This window comes from Salvelinus sp. IW2-2015, linkage group LG17 (assembly GCF_002910315.2).
Source record: "Salvelinus sp. IW2-2015 linkage group LG17, ASM291031v2, whole genome shotgun sequence".
NCBI classification, from domain to species: Eukaryota; Metazoa; Chordata; class Actinopteri; order Salmoniformes; family Salmonidae; genus Salvelinus; species Salvelinus sp. IW2-2015.
The window spans coordinates 14,944,040-14,971,662 of NC_036857.1; the positions used below are offsets into that span (position 1 = coordinate 14,944,040).

The 27,623-nt window shown below is 40.3% G+C and overlaps 1 protein-coding gene across 2 annotated transcripts; it reads left to right on the forward strand.

Moving 5' to 3' along the window:
* Positions 1–1,154: 1,154 nt before the first annotated feature.
* Positions 1,155–27,363, forward strand: LOC111977245 (intermediate filament family orphan 2-like). 2 transcript variants are annotated; one of them, XM_070447877.1, is made up of 9 exons: positions 1,155–2,257; positions 16,547–16,607; positions 18,282–18,380; positions 19,280–19,465; positions 23,169–23,332; positions 24,135–24,339; positions 24,892–24,990; positions 25,242–25,378; positions 25,665–27,363. In XM_070447877.1, the coding sequence occupies exons 1-9, from the start codon at positions 1,698–1,700 to the stop codon at positions 25,765–25,767; spliced, it is 1,614 nt and encodes a 537-aa protein (XP_070303978.1). In that variant the 5' UTR covers positions 1,155–1,697; the 3' UTR covers positions 25,768–27,363. The 2 variants fall into 2 exon arrangements, with proteins under 2 accessions (XP_070303978.1, XP_023862387.1); XM_024006619.2 differs by having other exon boundaries at positions 24,168–24,339.
* Positions 27,364–27,623: the final 260 nt, after the last annotated feature.

Consider the following 27,623-nt stretch of genomic DNA (forward strand, 5'->3'; position numbering starts at 1 on the left):
CTGAAATCGCAGCCGACTTTCATGACCGCTAAACGCAGTGCAGTCCATTGTGCCGAATTCAATTTCGTCCGCAGTTAGTCTTTCAGCGATATTTGTTGAATCTGAGAAAAAGGGGAAAATCTTTTCAATTAAATTCATATTACCACAATTGGATTTTGTGTGTTTGAATAAAATAAAAGTAGTAATATGACACGAAAAACGTAGGCCTAGTCTACAGTAGTATGCATTGGCAGCTGGAGTAAAATGCATTTTGACTTCTGTTATTGTTTCTTGTTATTATTATGGCCAGTAGGCCTACAGCATAAGCTCAGCAAATCTCACCAGATGGGTATACAGTTCATTCATACAGCCTTATTCTAAAATTGATTAAATCGTTTTTTCCCCTCATCAATCCATTTAAGAATGATGGCCACTGTGTTCTTGGGGACCTTCCATGCTGCATAAATGTTTTGGTACCCTTCCCCAGATCTGTGCCTCGACAAGAKCCTGTCTCGGAGCTCTACGGCCAATTCCTTCGACCTCATGGCTTGGTTTTTGCTCAGACATGCACTGTCAACTGTGGGACCTTATATAGACAGGTGTGTGCCTTTCCAAATCATGTCCAATCAATTAAATTTACCACAGGTGTACTCTAATCAAGTTGTAGAAACATCTCAAGGATGATCAATGGGAACAGGATGCACCTGAGCTAAATGTCGAGTCTCATAGCAAAGGGTCTGAATACTTATTTAAATAAGGTACTTCTGTTTTTTTTTATACATTTGGAAAAATGTCTAAACCTGTTTTCGCTTTGTCATTATGGGGCATTGTGGGTAGATTGATGAGGAATTTTTATTTATTTAATCATTTTAGAATAAGGCTATAACGTAACAAAATGTGGAAAAGGGGAAGGGGTCTGACTACTTTCCGAACGCACTGTACATACATACATACATACATACATACATACATAGCAGGATAAATGAGTTGACCAGATAACTTTGATAAACAATCAGAAATAACTATTGATTTTCTGGTTCGTTAGGAAATCTAAAGTTAGATAAGCTTGAATGGGCATGTTCTAAACATATCTTTCTAAAAATAAACATTTATTTCAGAATAATCCGGCAAGTTAGCTGGCGGGCGGGTGGGGCGTAGCATTGTAGGGTGTTTTCATTTGGCTGTAACATAATACCAATAATAGGGACAGAGCCTTGATTTCAGGCGTATTCGGCAGCTCACTGGGACGACTCTATCAAAAAGGATGGGCGGCGCAGGAGAAATGAATGAAGGCGAATGACTTTGCAAAAACTAGTTAAAATATCAGCAGCAATACAGAGAAGGTGCGCGTTCAGAAGGTGCGCAGGCTACATAGCCTGGGGCTAAATAGCGTCCTTAACTATTTGGCGTGGAGATACATTCGCCGTCAACAAGAGCATCATGAAGAAGGTGACATACGGCGTTTATCTTTATGTCGAGTCTACATTCCTACACTGTCCAAGATGACACAATGACATGGCGTTCACAGCAATGGTTGCGAGATTTGTAGTCGCATAAGCTCATTTCAAAGAATCACATCATCGCCGACCGCATTGTGGAGGGCTGGCCTATTTTTACGGCAAGGCGCGGGTGAAAAATACAGTAGGCCTAGTAGTAGCAGGCTAATTGAAGTTGACCAGTTAAGCCCCTCGGAATACCGTGGTGATTTTTTTAATTTAATGTATTGCCCATTTAACGCAAACGAAATGATGAATTCGATGGCTCTTGCTGAGGGTTCGCAATCTCCGGGTGCCGCTGGGGTCCCCGTTGGAGCGCCAGCGTCCGGTACTAGTGCTAGGGTGTCTAGTGCTCTACGGAACGATTTGGGTTCCAATATTCATGCCTTGAAAACACTTAACCTGCGATTTAGATGTTTCCTAGCTAAAGTTCATGAATTGGAGCGTAGAAACAAGTTGTTAGAAAATCAACTACAGCAAGCATTAGAGCAATCCCGCTACAGAGCCTACTTTAGCCGAGAACAAACAACCCAAACGGGCTCTTTGGACCTGTCTCTGGCTGGGTACCAGCCACGGGTAAGCACACCAGGTACGATATGGAACTTTACCCACAAGAGGTTTGGGGACCGACTCGAGACTAGGCTCCACAGCCCCGGGGTGTCATGGATGCAGGCGGATGGTGTTGATGTTGGAGTTCAAGTCGATACCGTCACCCCTGAACTGCGAGCCCTGTACAATGTGTTGGCTAAAATCAAGAGAGATAGAGACGAGTACAGAAAAAAGTAAGTGATGTCACTTTCAATTAACACTTTACGTTTTTAAGTTGTCAAGCAAACTTTTGCAAAGATACAATCAATCAAGTCACTCAGAACAAGGCATCTCACAATCTTATTCAAGTGTCTGACAAATGTTGTTTTTACTTATTTGACAGATTGTTGAGGAACTCGTTGAACTTGGTGAGAAGTTGTTGATAGGTTGTTGACAAGTTCTTGTTTGCATTATATTTACATACAAATTCTAGCAACCTTGTGTTCAGAAGTTGCAGCCCCTTGGTCTAATGCTTAAGGTGTTGGGCTGATGGTCGCAGGGACCCAGGTTCAAGTTCTGGTTGGGCTACCCTTTGAATTCGCTACACCGGTGTCAGAAGTGAGATGGCACTGTCGGGAATCCAATGTAAGTGTGTCTCATTGTTATAGGTGCAAGGGATTTGTGAGAGAAGTGCAGGATGTGCTTTGCTTTCTGAAATAAGGCTGGTTGTTACCTTACAACACCTAGTGATCTTGTCAAGAGGTTGAAGACCCTTCCAGCCCACTCCAGCTGTAACTTGAGTGTTTCTACACTGTTTTGAACAGTAATGACTAGTGCCTCTAAGGGCTGAATCTGTCGTTTATTACCCACGCCATTACATCACAATGTACAAGACCAGTGTTTCCCAAACTTTTTATAGTCCCGTACCCCTTCAAACATTTAACCTCCAGCTGTGTACCCCCTCTAGCACCAGGGTCAGCGCACTTTCAAATATTGTTTTTTGCCATCATTGTAAGCCTGCCACACACACACTATACGATACATTTATTAAACATAAGAATGAGGGTGAGTTTTTGTCACAACCCGGCTTGTGGGAAGTGACAAAGAGCTCTTATAGGACCAGGGCACCGAGAATCCACTCTCACATAGGCACGTGGTTGCAAAGGGCATCAGTGTCTTAACAGCACAATTTGCCAAGGAAGGATACTCTGAGCGTAGCCCAATCCAGAAATCTGGCAGTAGCTTCTGATTAAATTACATTTTCACAGAACCACTTGCTGAAATTTCGATGAGGCTCTCTTGTTCAGATATCGGTAAGTGGACTGGAGGCAGGGCGTGAAAGGGATAAYGAATCCAGTTGTTTGTGTCATCCGTTTTGGCAAAGTACCTGCGTAATTGCGCACCCAACTCACTCAGGTGCTTCGCTATATAACATTTGACATTGTCCGTAAGCTTGAGTTCATTTGCACACAAAAAATCATACAATGATGGAAAGACCTGTGTGTTGTCCTTGTTAATGCAGACAGAGAAGARCTCCAACTTCTTAATCATAGCCTCAATTKKGTCCCGYRYAYTGAATATAGTTGCGGAGAGTCCCTGTAATCCTAGATTCAGATCATTCAGGCGAGAAAAAACGTCACCCAGATAGGCCAGTCGTGTGAGACTCGTCATCATGCAAGCGGTCAGACACGTTAAAATGATGGTCAGTGAAAACTTTAAGCTCGTCAATTTATAAAAACCTGTCAATACTTTKCCCCTTGATAACCAGCGCACTTCYGTATGTTGTAAAAGCRTTACATGGTCGCTGCCCATAATCATTGCATAGTGCAGAAAATACACGAGAGTTCAGGGGCCTTGCTTTAACAAAGTTAACCATTTTCCCTGTAGTGTCCAAAACATCTTTCAAGCTGTCAGGTATTCCCTTGGCAGCAAGAGCCTCTCGATGGATGCTGCAGTGTACCCAAGTGGCGTTGGGAGCAACTGCTTGCTTGTGCGTTACCACTCCACTATGTCTCCCTCTCATGGCTTTTGCACCATCAGTACAGATACCAACACATATTTTTATTTCCCCTTTATTTAACCAGGTAGGCAAGTTGAGAACAAGTTCACATTTACAATTGCGACCTGACCAAGATAAAGCAAAGCATTTCGACACTTATTCCATGTGCAACTCTGTGTTGTTGTATAACAAACATACAGTCAATAATACAGTAGAAAAATAAGTCTATATACAATGTGAGCAAATGAGGTGAGATAAGGGAGGTAAAGGCAAAAAAAGGCCACAGTGGCGAAGTAAATACAATATATCAAGTAAAACACTGGAATGGTAGATTTGCAGTGGAAGTATGTGCAAAGGAGCTAAACAAATAAATACAGTAGGGGAAGAGGTAGTTGTTTGGCCTAAATATAGATGGGCTATGTACAGGTGCAGTAATCTGTGAGCTGCTCTGACAGCTGGTGCTTAAAGCTAGTGAGGGAGATAAATCTCTGAAACTGGAAACACTTTTGTAGTTCGTTCCAGTCATTGGCAGCAGAGAACTGGAAGGAGAGGCGGCCAAAGGAGGAATTGGTTTTGGGGGTGACCAGAGAGATATACCTGCTGGAGCGCGTGCTACAGGTGGGTGCTGCTATGGTGACCAGCGAGCTAAGGGAGGACTTTACCTAGCAGGGTCTTGTAGATGACCTGGAGCCAGTGGGTTTGGCGACGAGTATGAAGCGAGGGCCAGCCAACGAGAGCGTACAGGTCGCAGTGGTGGGTAGTATATTTACATTTACATTTAAGTCATTTAGCAGACGCTCTTATCCAGAGCGATAAGAGCGATATCCAGATGCTTTGTTGCGAAAAAGGAAGCCAATTCTAGATTTAACTTTGGATTGGAGATGTTTGATGTGAGTCTGGAAGGAGAGTTCACAGTCTAACCAGACACCTAGGTATTTGTAGTTGTCCACATATTCTAAGTCAGAACCGTCCAGAGTAGTGATGCTGGACGGGCGGGCAGGTGCAGGCAGCGATCGGTTGAATAGCATGCATTTAGTTTTACTTGTATTTAAGAGCAGTTGGAGGCCACGGAAAGAGAGTTCTATGGCATTGAAGCATTGACCAGCAAAGTCCATTTGATGTCACAAAGCTGTCCAGTACTTTAAAAATATCCTCTCCTGTTGTCCTTGTTTCCAGTGGTTTGCAGAAGAGGATGTCTTCCTTAATTGACCCCCATAAACGTAACGGACATATACCAGGAGCTGTGCCAGGCCCGCCACGTCTGTTGACTCATCCAGCTGTAACGCATATAATTCACTAGCTTGTATGCGAAGCAGTAATTGTTTCAAAACATCTCCTGCCATGTCACCGATACGGCATGAAACAGTGTTGTTTGATGAAGACATTGTCTGTATTGTTTTTTTTTTTGCCTTTTCCCCCAGCATTGTCCCAGTCATATCTGCGGCAGCAGGAAGAATTAAATCCTCCACAATAGTATGGGGCTTGCCTGTCTTGGCCACTTGGTAGCTCACCATATATGACGCTTCTAGCCCCTTCGTATTAATGGTATCTGTTGCTTTTATACATGTCTTACTACTCAAAAGTCGTCTTAATTCTCACTCAAACTCCTGTGGCTTATTTTTCAAATTGGCATGTTTTGTTTCTAAATGTCTGTTTCATCGAGTTGTGATAGTACTTTTGCACACACTGTGTCTGAGGAAAGGCACTACTCCCAATACAATTGAACCCCAAATCAATGTAGTTCTCATCATATTTGCGGCTCTTCGATGGTCTAACGTCCCTGTCTGTTGTTCGGTGCTTTCCCGTGTAAGATTCACAACTGTCAGTGTCCATGCTAGCTGGGCTAACAACAAATGTAGAATTACTGATGCTAGCATTGGATGTGCTCGTGGAAGCAGAACAACTTGTTTCGTCGACAGGTGCAGGTGTAGTACTGCTGGTAGTAGTAGTACTACCAGTAGAGCTGGTATGGGTCTCTACGGACGTGGGCCTTGCTTTTTTTTAACCATTTATCAATTTTCGACCAAACGGAATGAGCAGCAGCTACGTTTGGCTACATACGAACTTGGTGGAATTCCCGCAAGAGAATAACGGTTAATGTGATTGGATGTTAATTATTTGACTAGGCTGCCTGTATTTTACATTGTGTTGTTATTTCACTGAACACTAGATGGTTTCATTTTATTTTCAAATCAAATCAAATGAAAGTATATTTGTCACGTGCGCCAAATACTACAGGTGTAGACCTTATAGTGAAATGCTTACTTACAGGCTCTAACCAATAGTGCAAAAAAGGTATTAGGGGAACAATAGATAGGTAAAGAAATAAAACAACAGTAAAAAGACAGGCTATTTACAGTAGCGAGGCTATAAAAGTAGCGAGGCTAAATACAGACACCGGTTAGTCAGGCTGATTGAGGTAGTATGTACATGWAKRTATRGTYAAAGTGACTATGCATATATGATGAACAGAGTAGCAGTAGCGTAAAAGAGGGGTTGGCGGGTGGTAGGTGGGACACAATGCAGATAGTCTGGTTAGCCAATGTGCGGGAGCACTGGTTGGTCGGCCCAATTGAGGTAGTATGTACATGAATGTATAGTTAAAGTGACTATGCATATATGATAAACAGAGAGTAGCAGCAGCGTAAAAAGAGGGGTTGGGAGGGGGCACAATGCAAATAGTCCGGGTAGCTATTTGATTACCTGTTCAGGAGTCTTATGGCTTGGGGGTAAAAACTGTTGAAAAGCCTTTTTGTCCTAGACTTGGCACTCCGGTACCGCTTGCCATGCGGTAGAAGAGAGAACAGTCTGTGGCTAGGGTCTTTGACAATTTTTAGGGCCTTCCTCTGACACCGCCAGGTGTAGAGGTCCTGGATGGCAGGCAGCTTAGCCCCAGTGATGTATTGGGCCGTACGCACTACCCTCTGTAGTACCTCGCGGTCAGAGGCCGAGCAATTGCCGTAGGTTGCGCGCCCGTTAAACTGCTGCCATTTCTTTCAGCGCCATTTTGACAGTGAAACAAGGCTACTCAGGCGAGAGAGAAAAAACTCACCCAAATGTATAGCCCCGTTGGAAAATATAAATGTACTGTTTGAAAATGTGAAGAATATTTTTTCTTTTTAATGTGAATCACATTTTCATTTGGCGTACACCTGACGGCGTTGCGCGTACCCCAGTTTAGGAATACCTGCACTAGAAAACTGCCACTGGCAATTTCATATGATTATGTTAGGTAATAAATATTAGGTTATAAAGTGGTCTACCTCTACAGTGTTTATAGAGAAACAATGGTGTTCGTCTCATCAGTTTTCACAGTTAATCCTCAGGAAATTAAACAGCAAAGATTCTCATCCCAGAGAAATTCCGTTCTCACTGTGACCACCTTCCCAGAATCAGACGATGTGATCATGCCATTTTTAGGCATGCAAAGTTGAGGAAAGTTTTTTTTCAGCTGTGTCAGGCAATTCATGATTTTGCCTCGAGGATATTACTCATATTTGTTGCAAAGTTTTACATTAATTACCATGGCAAAATAATACATTAATTGAAAGAGCAGTGCCACATCTAATATTAACCCTCAAGTTTTAATAAGAAATACTGAAGGAAGTGAATCACAATGATTCTTCCCAAAACACAATTCTAAACTGTCACAAAAGTATGTTTTTATTGATAAGTGTGAGGCTGGAAGGAAGGGCTTGGTAGTTTAGGAACTATGCCAATGCGTAGCATTTGTTGCTTTTTTAATACCAGAGCTATTTTAATTGTATATGAGTATGGTAAGTGTATAGGCTAAGTATGTTATTGACACAAAAACAACAATTTCGAAAAGCACCAGTTTCAGACAATTTACTCCAACACACAAGTGTAGTCACCTTTTGTACAACCAATAAAAAAATACAAATAATTCACTGGCCATCTGGCCATATTATGCTACTGAAAATATATGTACTTGACCCTAGGTCCATTCCTTTTCACATCTACCAATTTCGTGAATTATTTTGTTGTGATTACATGTGTAATGGAGTGTACGTCCACTAACGTTTGAACATCTTGAAGAACGATCTGGACTTAATGGCCATGTACTCTTATCTACACCCGGCACAGCTAGAAGAGGACTGGCCAACCCTCAGAGCCTGGTTCCTCTCTAGGTTTCTTCCTAGGTTCCTGTCTTTTCTAGTGAGTTTTTCCTAGCAACCGTGCTTCTACATCTGCATTGCTTCTGTTTGGGGTTTTAGGCTGGGTTTCTATATAAGCACTTTGTAACATCTGCTGATGTAAAAAGGGCTTTATAAATAGATTTCATTGATTTGATTGAAATGTTGCTAGTCATACAAAAGCTGACCTCTTCAGTAAGAAAGATGTCAGCAACTCCAACTCCAGTTATGTTTAATGACAATTCTATTCACGGGGGTTTTAAGTGTGTGTGTGTGGTTTCTGAAAGTGCAGAATAAAGAAAGAGAAATGATTAGTAAACTAACATATAATTTCAGGATATAGCATTAAACAATATTACAATGAAGTAACAAAGTAAACTGCTATAACAGTAAATAAGTCACATTGACAACAGCTAGGTTTTTATCCAATTGGCAACAAATGTTCATGTGAATATTCAAAATCCACATAAAGAAAATGTGCATTTTCCACCCAGCAGACTTGTTGCGGATAAAAATCAGTGTGTGATGACCTAGTGCACACAAAATTTACTTTTCTCGCTTAAGTTTTCATGTACCAAATAAAAATTTAAAGTTCAATGTGTTTCCATAACATTTTCAACTCTGTAGTTTTGTCAYAAAAATGGTTGTGTTAAATAGCAAATGTGCCTACTCTGGTCTTGGCACGTGTGCTCCAGCCAAAAGCTAGCAGATACAGTGCGGGTAGGTTTTGCTGGTAGGCTAGTGTACAGATGAGGTTATTATGGATGAGCGAGAATATATTTTTTTGTCAAACGGCAGTTAAGCATCAATCAGCATGTCACCAGAATAAGACCCTCGATATTTATTAGAAAGCATCATGATCACCGTGCACTTTMACCACCCTGTGAAGTTCATCAGAACTTATTTCATCTGTAGCCTAATAAATTGAATGGTTTCCAGAGTCATAGTGAGAGGACCACGCACCATTTACATTTACATTTAAGTCATTTAGCTGACGCTCTTATCCAGAGCGACTTACAAATTGGAAATTTCATACATATTCATCCTGGTCCCCCCGTGGGGAATGAACCCACAACCCTGGCGTTACAAGCGCCATGCTCTACCAACTGAGCCACCATATCATCAAGTTTATTTAAATATGATAGTTATTATATCAATATTTGCGCATAAAGGCATTTCCACCACCATTTCTCGCATAATTAATTTAACGACACAAAGATCCCAATATGTCGAATGAACAAATGATCTATCGGCATTTATAAAATTGTACCGGAACTACCTGTTTCCATCACAGCTGCCGTGTTTTTTTTTTTATACGATATGACTACTTTAAAAAAAAACTGTGGATGGAAACGTGGTTAGTGACAGATTTAAATGCACCATTGATTTACATAGGAAACAGTAATTGAAAAGCTCCACAAGGGGGCAGGGCAGATGGCTACACAGGCCGAAGGGACAAGACTGCAACTTCAAAGGAGGCAGTCTTAGCAGTGGAAACTAGCAATTCTCCGACGTCGCTAGCATGCAGATTATAGCTAAAGAACTAGTGGAGGAATGTACATAAGCACATGGAACATAGTAGGATACTACAAAAAAGGTTATGTAATTAGTACCTCGCGTGTCTGAGACTACAATAAAGAACACTCTCTACACATTCTCTATACATGTACCAATTACTGGGCATGAGGCCGCCACGTGCAAATCAATTAGCAATGGAAAATAACTACACTCGGTGTGCTAAAGTAGAAGACAACAATATACAACTAGAAAAATGGTGTGCATGCTAGCTTGTGAACGATCAATCAATTGATTGATAGGATAGTCTGAACATGTAAAAGGTTTGGTGTCTCTAGCTTGAACGGTTGAAGAGTTACTATTGGTGGGTTGTTTTATGCTAATTTATGCACATTTATATAGTTATAGTTGATAAACGTTTTAAAGAATTTGAAGTTAGGATAGACTGAACATGTGAAATTTAGTTTGGTCCCTATAGAGTTTCTGCTGGTTTGTTATTTTATGCAAATGTATATATTTATATAATTATAGTTGATTCCAAGTTTTTAAGAATTGGAAGTTAGGATAGCCGGAACATGAGGAAGATCGTTTAGTATCGCTAGCTTAAACGGTTTAAGAATTATTTTTGGTGAGTTGTCCTTTGTCAAGTTGGCTGGATGTCCTACCATACCCCGTTCAAAGGCACTTAAATATTTTGTCTTGCACATTCACACTCTGAATGGCACACATACACAATCCATGTCTCAATTGTCTCAAGTCTTAAAAATCCTTCTTTAACCTGTCTCTTCCCCTTTATCTACACTGAATGAAGTGGATTTAACAAGTGACATCAGTAAGGGATCAAAGTTTTCATCTGTTGTAGGTTATTGTCCTGCTGAAAGGTGAATTTGTCTCCCAGTGTCTGTTGGAAAGCAGACTGAACCAGGTTTTCGTCTTGGATTTTGGCTGTGCTTAAGCTTTATTCGGTTTATTTGTATCCTAAAAAACTCCCTTGCCCTTCCGATTACAAGCATACCCATAACATGATGCAGCCACCACCATGCTTGAAAATATGAAGAGTGGTGCTCAGTGATGTGTTGAGTTGGATTTGCCTTTAACATCACACTTTGTATTCATGACATGAAGTTAATTTCTTTGCCACATTTTTTGCAGTTTTACGTTAGTTCCTTATTGCTAACAGGATGCATATTTTGGAATATTTATATTATGTACAGGCTTCCTTCTTTTCACTCTGTCATTTGGGTTAATATTGTGGAGTAACTACAATGTTGTTGATCCATCCTCAGTTTTCTCCTATCACAGCCATTAAACTCTGTAACTGTTTTAAAGTCACCATTGGTTAAATTCCTTCCTCTCTGGCAACTGAGTTAGGAAGGACACCTTTATCTTTGTAGTGACTGGGTGTATTAATACACCATCCAAAGTGGAATTTATAACTTCATCATGCTCAAAGGGATATTCAATGTCTGCTTTGTTATTTCTACCCGTCTGCCAATAGGTTCCCTTCTTTGCGAGGCATTGGAAAACCTCCCTGGTCTTTGTGGTTGAATCTGTATTTGAAATTTACTGCTCGACTGATGGACCTTACAGATAATTGTATGTGTGGGGTACAGAGATGAAGTAGTCATTCAAAAATCATGTTAAACACTATTATTGCACACAGTGTCCATGCAACTTATTATGTGACTTGTTATGCACATTTTTACTGCTGAACTTATTTAGGCTTGCCATAACAAATGGATTGAATACTTATTGACTGAAGACATTTCAGCTTTTCATTTTTTAAATTAATTTGTACAAATTTCTAAAAACATAATCCCACTTTGACATTATGGGGTATTGTGTGTCGGCCTGTGACACCAAAAATCTCAATCCGTTTGAAATATAACACAACTTAATGTGTTAAAAGTCAAGGGGTGTGAATACTTTCTGAAGGAACTGTAAGTCTATGGCACTTTTAAAGATTGTTGTAGTACAAAAAGTATAAATGCTCAACAACCAAAAAATTATCATGCAATCTGAGTTGGGGCAGTCCACACATTTGGAAGTTGGTTTCGTGTTAATAGCTTAGGTTGTTTAAGCACTAGAGTGTGCGGAAGAAATCAAATAATACTAATAATTATAATAATATGAGTATGTCAGAAATCTAGAGTTGCCTCCCGAGTGGCGCAGCGGTCTAAGGCACTGCAGTGCTTGAGGTGTCACCACAGATCCAGGTTTGATCCTGGGATCAGTAAGGCGACGCACAATTGGTCCAGCGTCGTCCGGGTTAGGGGAAGGTTTGGCCGGCTGGTATTGTGCTTGTCTCATTGGGTAAAAAATTATAATAATACAATAAAAAATATATAATCTAGAGTTGTGCATTAATTGCATGCACACCGAATTAAGCAAGTATGCATTATGATAAGGTACTTACTGTTGCATGAACACACACGTACAAAGTTATTATAATCGGTAAGGAAACAAACAAAGGCAAGGTGCGCCAGTGGGAAATGTGCTGCTGCACTCAACAAGTTTAGTCAGATTCTGACTATAGAATATGCAAATGTCTGCATGCACAGAACAGGTGAGTGAAGTAGCACCCAGAATGGCAGTAAATATTGTACAACAGGTATTTGACTTTGTCACTCATACAGGTTTAGTCTAATGTTGTTTCACTCCACACTGACCCATGCTTCCTCTGATCGGTGTGGAATAATATAACAGTGTAGGAGGAGGCCCAACCCAATGGAGGCCACAGTAGGACCATTGTAGGAGTATCCCATCTGTCTCTGTTGGGCTCAAGTGCTCCTTGCCCTGTCGTTCTCCAGTGGAATGCATTGTCAGGGTTATTTAGCCCTGGGTTGGAATTCCAGTGCCAATGTAATGCACATGTTTATATTTCAAATAATATCCATTTATTAAAGTATTAGAGAGACACAGACACACTGAGGTGAATTAACAACGTTGAATTGAAAATAATTTATTTGGGTAAAAACATTTAGGCCTACAACAAGATGTACATTGTATTCCCAGAGGACAGCACTTAAAGTATTAAATCAAACTTTTGTTTCCAAATTGGTCCCCGATGGTAAAAACTTAAGATATTATGAAAGAGGGGCCTCTTATTTTCCTTCTGTGTGCTTCTGACAATTCAAACCTAATTTACCAATGAGTGTTCATGGTCGATTTCTCTCAAAGCGCCCATCAATAAGAGTAACCAGGATAAAGGTCCAATTTATAAACCTGGATTGTGGAATATTAGCTATTATGTAATGCATGGGCATTCATCAATCTAATTTCTGACATAACTGTATGGGCTATCAAACCATTGTCATATGACGTGCCAAACTGAACATGATTTCTAAATGGCATTTATTTATTCATTTATTAACTAGGGCTTCATTCGCATTTGATTGTTTGAAGATTTGGGGCCACATGTACTTCAGAGTTATGGTGTGTTCCACTCGTTAACTTTGAGGCTTTAACAAGGGCCCATTGTTTCAACAACCAGAGAAGGCTGTGTTTTAAAAAGAACGCTGAAAGAATGAGCTGACTTGGATGACAGTGTTATTATGACTGCTACCAATATTAGGTTTGTATGGTCAGCAACTTATTATTTGAAAAAGAGGGCATTGGAGTGGAATTGGCAGCCTGTGACCAGTGAATTTCAGGTTCAAAGTTCAACTTTTTTTTTTACACTTGATGTTGTACCCTTGAATATTTTTTTTTTTATGAAGCTTGTTGATATTCATCAGGATTAAAATGGCCTCAACACTTTCAAGCAACTGAATTGGAATGTTTCACTCTGTTTAAAAATGTATCCCTAATGAACGAGACCCCGATCAGGGACCACCTCTGACCTGGTTACTATAACACCCCATACAAACTATCTGATGACTGCTTCCTCGGAATTAATCCCATATTCTTCCAAAAAGGTGTAGCCTATATTTTATTGGTTGAAATGATCAATTAGCGGATGGAAATATTACAGATTATGGCTTTAAGGGTGACCTTCACCATTCTAACCCACCAATCCTTATCCATGGATGGTGGTATTAGGGTTGGGTGTGTTGTTGTTTTGCTACTGTCAGGGGAGTCTAGCCAGCACTGCATCCTGGCTCCTGGCACAAGGACCTGCCTCCTAATGGGATTGTTGTCTGCCTGTGTATCCACCCCCCTCTGCTCCCTACCCCAAGCCGTCCTGCAGAGAGAGAGATGGAGAGTGCACTTCTTAATTCAACCCCTATCCTATTTTGGTGTCTTTGTGAGTCACCAAATACATTAAAAGGAGAAAAGAGATCTGTCCGGAATATTCTATCGGTAGAATGCTTTATATCACGTTCCATCTACTTTGATAATGAATGTTTCTGATTGTCATATCAGCTTAGCTTGTGCTGAGGCTTGTACCTTTTTTGAACTACAGTTTTGACCAAGCTTGCTTACATACTAAGGAAGAGTGAGTGGATGGGTGGCAGTAAAACAATACGGCTCTTAGTTATAAGGAGCTGCTTTTTCTAGACAATGACATCCTCTTTCATTGCTCCAATTTGTCAAGCCTTCCTGTCTTTTTTATACCTTTGAAAATCAGTAGCCTGGAGCAGAACATTGGTTTAACTGACCACTCAAAATCTGCTGGCAAAAGTGGCAAAAAAAAGTACCCTCTAGCATGTAATCCCCAAAGGCAACTTTGAAGATCAAAAAGAAAACTATTAGCTTAATTTTGTGTTAATAGTAACACTTTCTTTGAAGATGGTATATGAAACTACCATTGAAGTCAAAAGGCCTTTGCTAAATTAGCATGGTGGAACTGTATAGCTCCGTTGGTAGAGCATAGCGCTTGCAACGCCAGGATTGTGGGTTAAATACCCTCTTGGGCCACCCATATAAAAATGTATGAATGTGTGATATTAAGTCCCTTTGGAAAAAATAGTCTGCTAAATGGCATGTATAAGTAAGCATATCCATGTTGACAAGTTAAAAACAGCCTGGTGCTTTTGGATTAGATACTGTACATCCTCTAAATTTAGCCCCAAGGTTTTTCAATTTTGGTCAGAAGCCTCGGGAACCGAAGAGTAAGAGGATACAGGGGTGAATCTCAGTCAGTCTGACTATATATTAACAGAGTAAACAGCTATCTATCTATGGCTCTGCTCTTCAGAAGGACAAGTCATTATTGAACTGATAAAGGTCTGTGTATATAATCTGATATAGAATTATGTCTTGGCTGTAGATTAAACCTAACTGATGTGTAAATGAGAAGGAGAGAGATAATCTGAAGTGCATTTTAGGCTGTAACGACACACTGATGTAATTGAATCAATAGGTGATTCTTGCCTATTCTTGTGTCGTTAGCATATCTGGCAGTGGCAACCCCTCTCCTGATGCTTCAAAGTATTGTTGAGCCATTGAGTCCATAGTGTTGTCAGTGTTGTCAGTGAGATTGTGCTCTTTTCCATGTCCACTTTGTAGCGTTCCTCGAAAGAGAGCCACTGTTCTCTATTTGTCTGAGTATCCAAGGATGAATGTCTAGCAAGTGACGTTTATGAGGGCATTATGTTGAAACATTCAAATAAAATGTTTAAGAACATTGAATCAAACGTTGGCACTGGGTAACTGAGCAAATACAGTACAACTACCCACACCTTTTCACTTTTATTCTCCCAATCGCTGTAAGTAATCTTTGCCCACAGGGTGGTAAATGGTTATAGCATATCGAACAGTCCATTGATATTTGCTTAGTGACCCTAGAGGCTTTTATATTTCTCTCTCTAAGTCTAATTAAGCTGCTGTCATCACTGTCCATACAGGGCTTAGACTGATATAAAAGCATACACTACCGTTCAAAAGTTTGGTGTCACTTAGAAAGAAGAATACCTTTTTTTGTCTATTAAAATAACATCAAATTGATCAGAAATACAGTGTAGACATTGTTAATGTTGTAAAAGACTATTGTAGCTGGAAACGGCTAAAAATGTTTTATGGAATATCTACGTAGGCGTACAGAGGCCCATTATCAGCAACCGTCACTCCTGTGTTCCAATGGCACATTGTGTTAGCTAATCCAAGTTTATTATTTTAAAAGTCTAATTGATCATTAGAAAACCCTTTTGCAATTATGTTAGCACAGCTGAAACTGTTGTGCTAATTAAAGAATAAATAAAACTGGCCTTTAGACTAGTTGAGTATCTGGAGCATCAGCATTTGTGGGTTCGATTACAGACTAAAAATGGCCAGAAACAAAGCACTTTCTTCTGAAACTCGTCAGTCTATTCTTGTTCTGAGAAATGAAGGCAATGCCATGCAAGAAATTGCCAAGAAACTGAAGATCTTGTACAACCCTGTGTACTACTCCCTTCACAGAACAGCGCAAACTGGCTCTAAACAGAATAGAAAGAGGAGTGGGAGGCCCCGGTACACAACTGAGCAAGAGGACAAGTACATTAGAGTGTCTAGTTTGAGAAACAGACGCCTCACAAGTCCTCAACTGGCAGCTTCATTAAATAGTACCCGCAAAACACCAGTCTCAACGTCAACAGTGAAGAGGCGACTCCAGGATACTGGCCTTCTATGCAGAGTTCCTCTGTCCAGTGTCTGTGTTCTTTTGCCCATCTTAATCTTATATTTTTTTGGCCAGTCTGAGATATGGCTTTTTCTTTGCAACTCTGCCTGTGTGTTTTTAGTGTAACTATCTTTGTGAGGACTTCTGATATTTCGCTGGTCCCCACAAGGAAAAAGGCTATTTTAGGGTAAAGAGTTATTGTTACAATTAGGGTTAAAGTTAGAATTAGGGTTAGGGAAAAAATGATTTTGAATGSAAATTAATTGTTTGGTCCCTACAAGGATAGTAAAACAAACATGTGTGTTTGTGTGTGCCTGTGTGTGATGTGTTCCAGATGGGAGGAGGAGCTGTCTAGGCGCCAGCAGATGGAGGCCATGGTGGAGACACTACAGGAGGTGAGAGCTCATCTATGCCATCTTAAATCATCATACCCACACCACTCTCCCTCTTCTAGCTCACTGCATCCCAGTACTGTGTCTTTTCTCCTGAAGTATCTAGGCGTGGGCTGGACTAAAGGGGGTTTCCAACATATTTCTTATACCAGTCATTTCCTTTAAAATCCAAAGTTCAAAAGGCATTGTCCATAAAGGGACAATCCATGAAAGGAAGTGAAAAAGTGCACTCCGGGGAAAAATACAGATTCTTGGGATGCAGGCTCAGCCTCTGTGTTAGAGGTCTTCACAGGTCCACCTGAAGCCAAATACCCAGGTTCTCAAAATTCTAACTTTTCCTTCAGGCCCGGGTTGGGTCCAGTTTGATTGTCATCGGGTCTTGGATCTATGTAACTATAGACCCGAGTGGACCCGACCACGGCTCTGCATAGCATATAGCATATTTATTTTTCGCTAATAAGGGAATTTATTTATTTATAGAAGGCCTAGCCAAAATATAAAGACCTTTTCGTTAACCAGAAGAGCAACTTGGCTAATATATATATATTTTTTAAATGTCACTCAGGTCTAATCGGGTCTGGTCTAGACGGGTCTATGTCTGATTGTTCTTGGGTCCATTCGGGTCCTAGTCCCTCTTTTCTTTTATGACAGGGTCTGTTCAGGTCTGGGTCTGATTGTCCTCCAACTTTTTGGACCTGATGCAGGAACTCTGTGTCATGTTTGTGGGTGTTTTGCATGACTGCCAGTAAGTTACCTATTCAGGAATTGTGACTTGTTATCTTCGGATGCCTCTGACATTTGTATCCCGTGTGGCTCAGTTAGTAGAGCAGGGTGCTTGCGACGCCAGGGTTGTGGGTTTGATTCCCACGGGGGACTCGTATGGAGAAAATGTATCCACTCACTACTGTAAGTTACTCTGGATAAGAGTGCCTGCTAAATTACTAAAATGTGTACTGTGTGTCTGAATGTTGTTTTACAAAAACAGAATGGGAAAGTTCAGGATAGAAAATAGATATGGGTGGGGACAGTTTGGGTTCAGATGCTTTAGTCCCGCTGTGTACATGTTAGTCAGTGGGAACCAATGCTGGGTGTGTTACTGTGTCTTATAACCCCTAAAGACTGAAACACGTTACTCATATAACAAATGTAAAAAGCCAATAGCACTGACTCACACTGACTAGCTATGTGTCAACTGTTTCCCGCTAGCAGAATTCCAGATTACTTTTATTGGAGCTCTTGGCCCAAAACCCAGAACTCAATCCACTTTGACATTGTTTCTGTGATGCATCAAAATAGTGGATTGTAGAGTAATAAAATGACTTTTCAACATGTTATGCAGACTTTATCTTGAGAAAGGGATACTGTTGGATACTGTTGCAATAGGAATTTAATTGTAATGTTTTCAAGATGAAAACAAGGGATAAACATGGAATGAACTCCTTCGGGGGTTTAGAATTAGTGCATGGTTATTCATAAACATGTAAGAGTTTGTGCTTCTACATCTGCATTGCTTGCTGTTTGAGGTTTTAGGCTGGGTTTCTGTATATCACTTTGTGACATCTGCTGATGTAAAAAGGGCTTCATAAATACATTTGATTTGATATTGAGCCGTGGTGTGTCAGTAGATTAGATGTAGAGTGTGATGTGGCTGTGTGTTCCATGGTCTGCCCTTTCCAGAGTGCCCAGGAGTCTGAGGTGGTTCAGGGGGAGCTCACTGACAAGGTGGAGAGACTCAAGACAGAGCTGGGGGTCTTCAAGAGCCTCATGACCGATAATGTAAGTAATGATGCTTAGGCTTTATTTACAGTCCCTTATTCTCCTATTTACACAGAAATGGCATGGTAAAATGGTAAGTACAAAGTAATCACTTAGTAGTGTGTGTGCTTCATTTAAACTAGAAACACCCAACCAACTTTAAATTGTGCGGACTGGTTGAACTGGCTGTAAGTTGCTTTAATAAAACTTTTTGACACTGTTTATATATATTTTTTCATTACACCCATTTATTACCACCCAACCACATATATTTTATTTCATCCATCCACCCATCTGTTCTGTTACTGATGCATGTGGCCACTCTCAGCTGTATAGCCTGGCAGTCAGAATGCTCACAACACATGTTATCATACCTCACATAGACACTCTCCCTTGAACACTGAGGCCAAGAAATTCCTTTGGAATTGGTGGGAGCTAAGTTAGTTGCACACACAGACAGAAAGGCAGACAGAAAGGCAGACGCCGAGTGGCAGTGAGATGAGAAACCCTTATGGCTCGCCTCACACAGCCTCCCCCTGTTCTTTGAGGCCCTGTGGTTTTGGCCAGCTTTCTAATGAATGCTCCACACTCTGTCTGGAGTAGTTACGCTCACAGACTAGCCAAAACCTGCCCAGACTGCTGTTTCACACACAATGACTCTTGGCCCTTCCCAGTGACTTCTTAAACCTTAAGTTTATTTATTTATTGTCAAACAATGGCACCTTTTAAGTGCCTTTTCAGTTAGTTTATTACTTTAAAAGTGCAAGTCATGGCCTTAAAACTAGATTTAACTACGTAATAGGAAAATGTTGCCTCAGAAAACGATACTCTCTCATACTGACAGTATTAAGCAAATGTAAGAATTGACACAGCTCATGGATATTATTTGACTGTGACAATAAACCAACTCCATCCTTTAGGAAATGTCAGAATTGGACACTGCGATCCAGGAGAAGGCCATGAAGGTGGACATGGATATCTGCAGACGCATTGACATCACGGCCAAACTATGTGATGTGGCCCATCAACGCAACTCCGAAGACATGAGCAAGATGTTCAACATGAGTCCCCACATGAGCCCCTCCAGAGCAACCCCAGAGAGCAAGGTAAATAGATACAGTACCAGTCAAAAGTTTGGACACACCTACTCATTCAAAGGTTTTTCTTAAATTTTTACTATTTTCTGCATTGTAGAATAATAGTGAAGACATCAAAACTATGAAATAACACATATGGAATTATTTAGTAACCACAAAAGTGTTTATATATTATATTTGAGATTCTTCAAAGTAGCCACCCTTTGCCTTGATGACAGCTTTGCACACTTCTCTCAACCAGCTTCACCTGGAATGTTTTTCCAACAGTCTTGAAGGAGTTCCCACATATGCTGAGCACTTGTTGGCTGCTTTTCCTTCACTCTGCGGTCCAACTCATCCCAAACCATCTCAATTGGGTTGAGGTCGGGTGATTGTGGAGGCCAGGTCATCTGACGCAGCACTCCATCACTCTCCTTCTTGGTCAAATAGCCCTTACACAGCCTGGAGGTGTGTTGGGTCATTATCCTGTTGAAAAACAAATGATAGCCCCACTAAGCGCAAACCAGATGGGATGGCGTATCGCTGCAGAATGCTGTTGTAGCCATGCTGGTTAAGTGTGCCTTGAATTCTAAATAAATCACAGACAGTGTCACCAGCAAAGCACCCCCACACCATCACACCTCCTCCTCCATACTTCACGGTGGGAACCACACATGTGGAGATCATCCGTTCACCTACTCTGCGTCTCACAAAGAGACGGCGGTTGGAACCAAAAATCTCAAATTTGGACTATTCAGACCAAAGGACAGATTTCCACTGGTCTAATGTCCATTGTTTTTTTTTTTCTTGGCCCAAGCAAGTTTCCTTATTGGTGTCCTTTAGTAGTGGTTTCTTGGCAGCAATTCAACCATGAAGGCCTGATACACACAGTCTCCTCTGAACAGTTGATGTTGAGATGTGTCTGTTTTCATTTGGCCTGCAATTTCTGAGGCTGGTAACTCTAATGAACTTATCCTCTGCAGCAGAGGTAACCAAACAGGGCAATGTTTTTTTTATTTGGATCAGCTTTAATATTGCGGATAGATTGTTGCTTCCATCAATGTAATTGTCTACATCATTTCCAATCCCCCAAATATCTTTTGGGTGAGTATATACAGTTGAAGTCGGAAGTTTACATACACTTAGGTTGGAGTCATTAAAACTCATTTTTTAACCACTCCAAARATTTCTTGTTAACAAACTATAGTTTTGGCAAGTCGGTTAGGACATCTACTTTGTGCATGACACAAGTAATTTTTCCAACAATTGTTTACAGACAGATTATTTCACTTATAATTCACTGTATCACAATTCCAGTGGGTCAGAAGTTTACATACACTAAGTTGACTGTGCCTTTAAACAGCTTGGAAAATTCCAGAAAATGATGTCATGGCTTTGAAAGCTTCTGATGGGCTAATTGACATCATTTGAGTCAATTGGAGGTGTACCTGTGGATGTATTTCAAGGCCTACCTTCAAACTCAGTGCCTCTTTGCTTGACATCATGGGAAAATMAAAAKAAAAATAATTGTAGACCTCCACAAGTCTGGTTCATCCTTGGGAGCAAGTTCCAAACGCCTGAAGGTACCACGTTCATCTGTACAAACAATAGTACGAAAGTATAAACACATTATTAATAGGGGGAAAAATCCATACAATTAGCTTCGGTTAGTGGAGATAGTGGAGACTGAAACGAAAACATATTCTTAAAGTACTTTACTTCCTCTTTCAAAATATAATTAGGTGAATCATGCGTGACTCCATTTGTAACAAGTTTCAATAAAAAAAATTGGTAGCATTTCTATGTTGAAGATTGAAAAAGAACTGGATCTTTCTTGAATAAATTCCTCCATTTCTTTTAGTTTTTCCTCTAACTTATTCTGTGCCTCTATGGTACAGTTTTTATTGCTATCTATCTGTACTGTTAGTCTTTCAATTTCCTTTATGGACTCTTTTGCTCAAAATTTATTTTGTTTTATAGATGAGTACTGAATTGGATGGCCTCTAAAGGCACATTTAAAAGTGTCCCATACAATAAGGGGATCTGCTGTACCTATGTTATGTCGGGAAAAGTTATTAACAAGTTAGTTATAAACAAGTTATCATCCAGTAGGCTTTGATTAAATTTTCAATATCCTCACCCACGTGGAAATTCTGTAAGAGTAATATATATGCCAATTATGTGATGATCCGACTGTATTCTGTCCCCTATCAACACTTTTAAACTTTTGGTGCCAGAGAGAATGTCATAAGAAAATAATCAAGACGACTAGCTTGATTAAGCCTCCGCCACGTATACAGTGGGGCAAAAAAGTATTTAGTCAGCCACCAATTGTGCAAGTTCTCCCACTTAAAAAGATGAGAGAGGCCTGTAATTTTCATCAGAGGTACACTTCAACTATGACAGACAAAATGAGAAAAAGAAATCCCAAAAATCACATTGTAGGATTTTTAACGAATTTATTTGCAAATTATGGTGGAAAATAAGTATTTGGTCAATAACAAAAGTTTATCTCAATACTTTGTTATATACCCTTTGTTGGCAATGACAGAGGTCAAACGTTTTCTGTCTTCACAAGGAGAACTTGCACAATTGGTGGCTGACTAAATACTTTTTTGCCCCACTGTATCTCACTAGGTCAGGATATTTAAGCCTCCATATACAGTATACACTAATTCCAATATATCCATGACATTCATGATTTCCTTAAGTGCCTGAGGTTGATAGTTTGTAGTGTGATTTCCTTTATGGTCCATAATGGTATTTAAAACCGTATTAAAATCCCCTACCATAATAATAGAGTCTAGTGTTGCTTGTAGAGTTGATCAATTCTTATATATATTTTCAAAGAAGCTTGGATCATAATTATTTGGACCGTATAGGTTAATAAGTCATATCTGTTTATTGTCCAATAACATATTTAATATAATTTATCTACCGTACCTTGATGATCTGTTTGGATAATTTGCACATATGGATCAAAATTACTGTTAATTAATGTCATCACCCCGTTTGAATTTTTTTGCCCATGGGAGAAATATATTTCGCCCACCCAGTAGTTTTTCCACAAAACTTCATCTAAAATTGTTGAATGAGTTTCCTGTAAACAATAGATATTATATTCCTTCTCTTTTAGCCAGGTAAATACTGATCGTCATAACAATTATAACTGGCTATACTTATTTCACCACTTTCACATAATGATACACAAGTTTCAATTCTATTCATCAAAATATGTTTGTAAACGTACCATTAAAAAGTAACATGAGAAATTCACAGCTGTTAATTTAAATGCATTCCAGGTGACTACCTCATGAAGCTGGTTGAGCGAATGCCAAGAGTGTGCAAAGCTGTCATCAAGGCAAACGGTGGCTACTTTGAAGAATCTCAAATATAAAATATTTTGATTTGTCTTTTTTGGTTACTACAGGATTCCATGTGTTATTTCAAAGTTTTGATGTCGTCACTATTATTATGTAGAAAAGAGTAAAAATAAAGAAAAACCCTTGAATGAGTAGGTGCATCCAAACTTTTGACTGGTACTGTATGTTTGCTTATGTATGGTAGTGTCAAACACCCAGTATATTGGGCCATTCCATATGAAGGAATAAAGATGTCCATGAAATTCTGTATTTTACATACACACACACTCTCACTCCCCTTCACACATGTGTAGTAGGTGCAGTGAATTAGTTCACAAACAGTTGACTAGTGTGTGGTGTGTTACTCACAGGGGGCTGGTGCTGCGTCGTGCAGGAAGAAAGAGCGTAAGGCTGTGTGTGAGGAGAGGAGTCCTGAGATGGAAGCTGAGTCTGGTGGGGGAGAGGAGGATGAAGAGGAGCACGTCGTAGGGTCACTCAACATCACAGACGAGATGAAACGCATGCTCAACCAGTTGTGAGTGGCCCAACCTTAAACTTGTGTTATGTAACTTCCTGTTTTGCCTAAATTGCTAATGAGTGCTGGATCATTGCCGTTGATCGGCTATGAAAAGCCAACTGAAAATTATTCATGATTATTATTTGACCATGCTTGTCACTTATGAATATTTTGAACATCTTGGCATAGTTCTGTTATAATCTCCACCTGGCACAGCCAGAAGAGGACTGGCCACCCCTCATAGCCTGGTTCCTCTCTAGGTTTCTTCCTAGGTTTTGGCCTTTCTAGGGAGTTTTTCCTAGCCACCGTGCTTCTACACCTGCATTGCTTGCTGTTTGGGGTTTTAGGCTGGGTTTCTGTACAGCACTTTGAGATATCAGCTGATGTACGAAGGGCTATATAAAATAAACTTGATTTGATTTGATCCGGAACATGTCGATTTTGACCTGGTTTAGTTCAAGGACTAAGGTCAAAATGTTATCCAAATAACTGTGGTTTGAGCCATACAATATGATTATTTGAATTATATCCCCACTGTAGTGTGTCTCGTTAGATAGCATCTCCTAATCAGTTTCATGTGTGCTTTGTTACTGTGTCAAGTTTTCATCTGTCTGTCAGTCACTGTCTGTCTGTTTGTTTTCTTTCTCTTCCCTGTCCTCTTCATTTTGCAACCCTTTTCAAATGTGCATGCCTTTCGGTTTGGTTTCCCCTTTCCCTTTTTKTCTTCTCTCTTTTCTCCCCTCCCTTTCCACCTTCATGTCTCCTCTCTTTTTCTCTGTCCCTCCCTCTCCCCACTTCTCCATCCCTCTCTTGTATGCAGAACTTGCATAGATGATAATTCCTTTGTCACCAGGAGGGAGACGTTTGACTTTGATGACGACTGTGACAGCCTGGCTTGGGAGGAGAATGGGGAGACACTGCTCCTCTGGGAGGACTTCGCCAACTACAACACCCCATGTGCTGCAGCCAGCGCTACTGCAGGTGCCTGTGCTGCAGCAGAAGGACAGGGGGAAGGCCCTGGGCAGGTTAGTGCTGCCCCCTACTGTTCATCCAAAAGCATTGTCTGGGAACTTTAAAAATAAAAAGTCAGATGTCTCTGTTGATGATTTAATCGCCTCATGCCCTAGTGCTGTAAGGCCTTTATTCTGACTGGCCTCAGAAAATGTAAMGGAAATGTATGTTAAATAAAACTGTGTAATTATTTATTTGAATTTATTTTATTGTTTATTGTCTAATTGTGTGTTGGTGCATGTGTTGTGTGCTGTTTAATTGTGTGTTTATTTACCTTATCTATCCATCTACATTCTACAACTGTACGAATGTTAACTGTATAAAAGTGCTTATTGTAGATAGCGCAAGTCTCCAAGCTGCAAAAAAGATGGCGCAGTACTGGATGGCGCAAGCTCCGACCCAACTTTGCTATTTTATTTTATTATTGCATTGTTGGGTTTTGAGTTTGCAAGAAAGGCATTTCACTGTACTTGTGCATGTGACATTAAAACTTGTAAAGTCTACTACTGTATTTTGAATGTTGCTACAGTACACATCGTTTAAATGGGTCTGTTGTGGATTGATAGGCCTCTCAGGATGGCAGTCTGGGTAGCCTGATCGACGAGACCGAGATGCTTTTCCAGAACCGAGAGAAGGAGTACCAGGAGACCATGGGGCAAATAGAGGTGGGAGATCAAGAGAACAGAGGTCATAGTTAATGTTGTGTGACTCACTCTCCTGTGTGTTAGTCATTCATTGTTATTAATATTTGGCTACAGTCCATATTTACCCCCCAACCTGTTTCTCCTTTCGATCCCCTCTGACTCACCCTCTCACATCTCCTCCCACTCTTTTGCTCTGACTCTTACATCATTCACCTCCCTCACTCTCTCTTTCACTCCTCCCGTCCCACCTCTCTGATTCTCTCTCCCCCCAGTATGAGTTGGCTACAGCTAAGAGTGATATGAACCGTCACCTACAGGAGTACATGGAGATGTGTTCTATGAAGAGAGGCCTGGATGTGCAGATGGAAACCTGCAGAAGACTCATCAAGGGTTCAGGGGGCAATGGCAGGTCAGACATGCCTTTCTCCATACATGATGAGAAACAATGTAATTTCAATGCAATGGGGCATTTTTCCATTTGATGCCGAAACGTCAACATTAATCAGTCTCCATTTTATTTCATTGTTTTTTTGTATGAAAAAATGTATTTACCATCAGACATTGTTAGTTGTTTCTCCTCACATGTTATTAAGCACTAGTCTAGTCAAGAAATTCTGCACTTGCTCTGTCAATACAGTAGGCCTAATCATAGAGGATATGACTGACATCTTCCTTATTTCCTCCCTCTGATATAGGAAGTCTCCATCATTCAGCTCAGTGGCGAGCAGCGACTCAGGGAACAGTGATGAGATCCAGGAGCTGGAGAAGGACGGAGAGGCAGTAGGAGGGGTCAGCTGATAACTGAACCCTGACCCTCCGGCCCCTCCCTCCACCACCTTATCCAACAGAGATGATGGAGGAAATGCTGTGATCCTCGTCTCCTTCAGCAGGTTTCCAGTTGATCTAGGAGGAGTCCTGTGGACTCAATGTAAACTATTGGTGCTTCACCGTTTATTACCCATACAGGAATTAACTTGTATTCCTCAACAAGGTGCAGTTTTGGTTCTTCCTCACTGCTTCTCACTGTCCTATCACTGACTAAAGTACTCACCCCTACTCAACACATATCTCCACACACACTTAACTTACTGTACACCTATGGTCATTTAACTGTGTATTCACCCCAGTATTCATCCTAACCATGTTAAGATACAGAAATCCGGACATATTCAGCCATTAGGGGGTCTATCAAAGTGGTCCATATGATATATTTCAGAGTAAGTGTTGGCAGGGAAATTGCATTTCATGTACTAAAGAGGTCAGTCTTCACACACTGAAGTCAGATTCGGATGCACTCTGAGATTGCCTTACTGTAGATGTCATTATACACATACAAAGAAGGCCCGGAGTACCTTTGCAGGTACTGTAAAGTCAGTAAATGTGTACCAGTTCCCCCATATCTGGACACAGCCATCACATGAGGGGTAAAACTGAGTTGAAGTACTGTACTATGCAATAAGCAAGCCTTATTTTTCTGGACTAACCTCCATTACTTTGCTGGCCAGTTATGATTTGTCTATTAATCTGACAGCCTAGAGGACTTGGGGCCAGATATACGAAACATTTGCACTAATGCAAATTTACACCTATCAATTTCAGAAGGCAATCAAAAGAAAACAGACCTAAATACAAAGCTAAACCACAACACTGTCTTAATTTACTTTTCTGTTTATTCTCTCGTTCTTTCTCTTAATGTCTCTTTACCTTTCCCTTCATTTTTATGTTTAAAATCTCTCTAAAACGAACAGGTGAAACCATTGTACCAGTGCCAACTGTACATTTGGCCTCAACATGGTGTCACTCAGTATTTTCAGAGGGTAAATATGAACAAACATGGTCATTTAAATAATACCCATGTGCCTACTGATACACGAGCCTGGTCTCAGATCAGTTTGTGCTCTTTAGCCAACTCCAATGGTTGGTTTGGCATGATAACAACCATAGGAGTTGGCAGAACAGCTCAAACAGATCTGGGACCAGGCTACTGATATGTACRCTGGACTCAGAATTAATATGAATTGCCTTATTACGTTTGTTTWATTTTTGTTAAATGCTACTTTAGCATGAACATTTATAATTTATGATACTGTTATGGATGTTTGTTTAGATTTCATGGTTTGTATGCTCTCCAAAAAAATGTAAAAGAGCAATTTTGAATCATAAAAAAGGATAATCACATTTGAATTGTTCATGATTTTTGACATTCGTAATTGAATATATCTGTTAGTTTCTTTGGGAACAGTCATGGCTGGCAGGGATTTGCTGGCTGCAAGTTTCGTATTTGTATTTTATGTGCAGAATGCAGCTGAATTCTGATGCTTGCAAATGTACTGTATGACTGAACCATATATTGAATACAATTTTATTCAATAAAAAGATGGCTTTTTATTTTAACATGTTCTGTCTTAGGGCAGATAGTAAATTGACAGCCTACTGTGTAAGATTTCAATTTGTSCTTGATTACAAATATAATTAATCTGAATTACTATAACATTGCAACACATTTCAGACAGTTGTAGTGGTCTTTATATGTACCACAGGAGAACCAAGAAATGAAGAGCGACACCACAGCTGTCTTTTTGGATTTTATGTCGATCTGCAATAGTATTGTGAAGGGACAGGACAGGAACACATCAGTCTCCATTGCACCATCT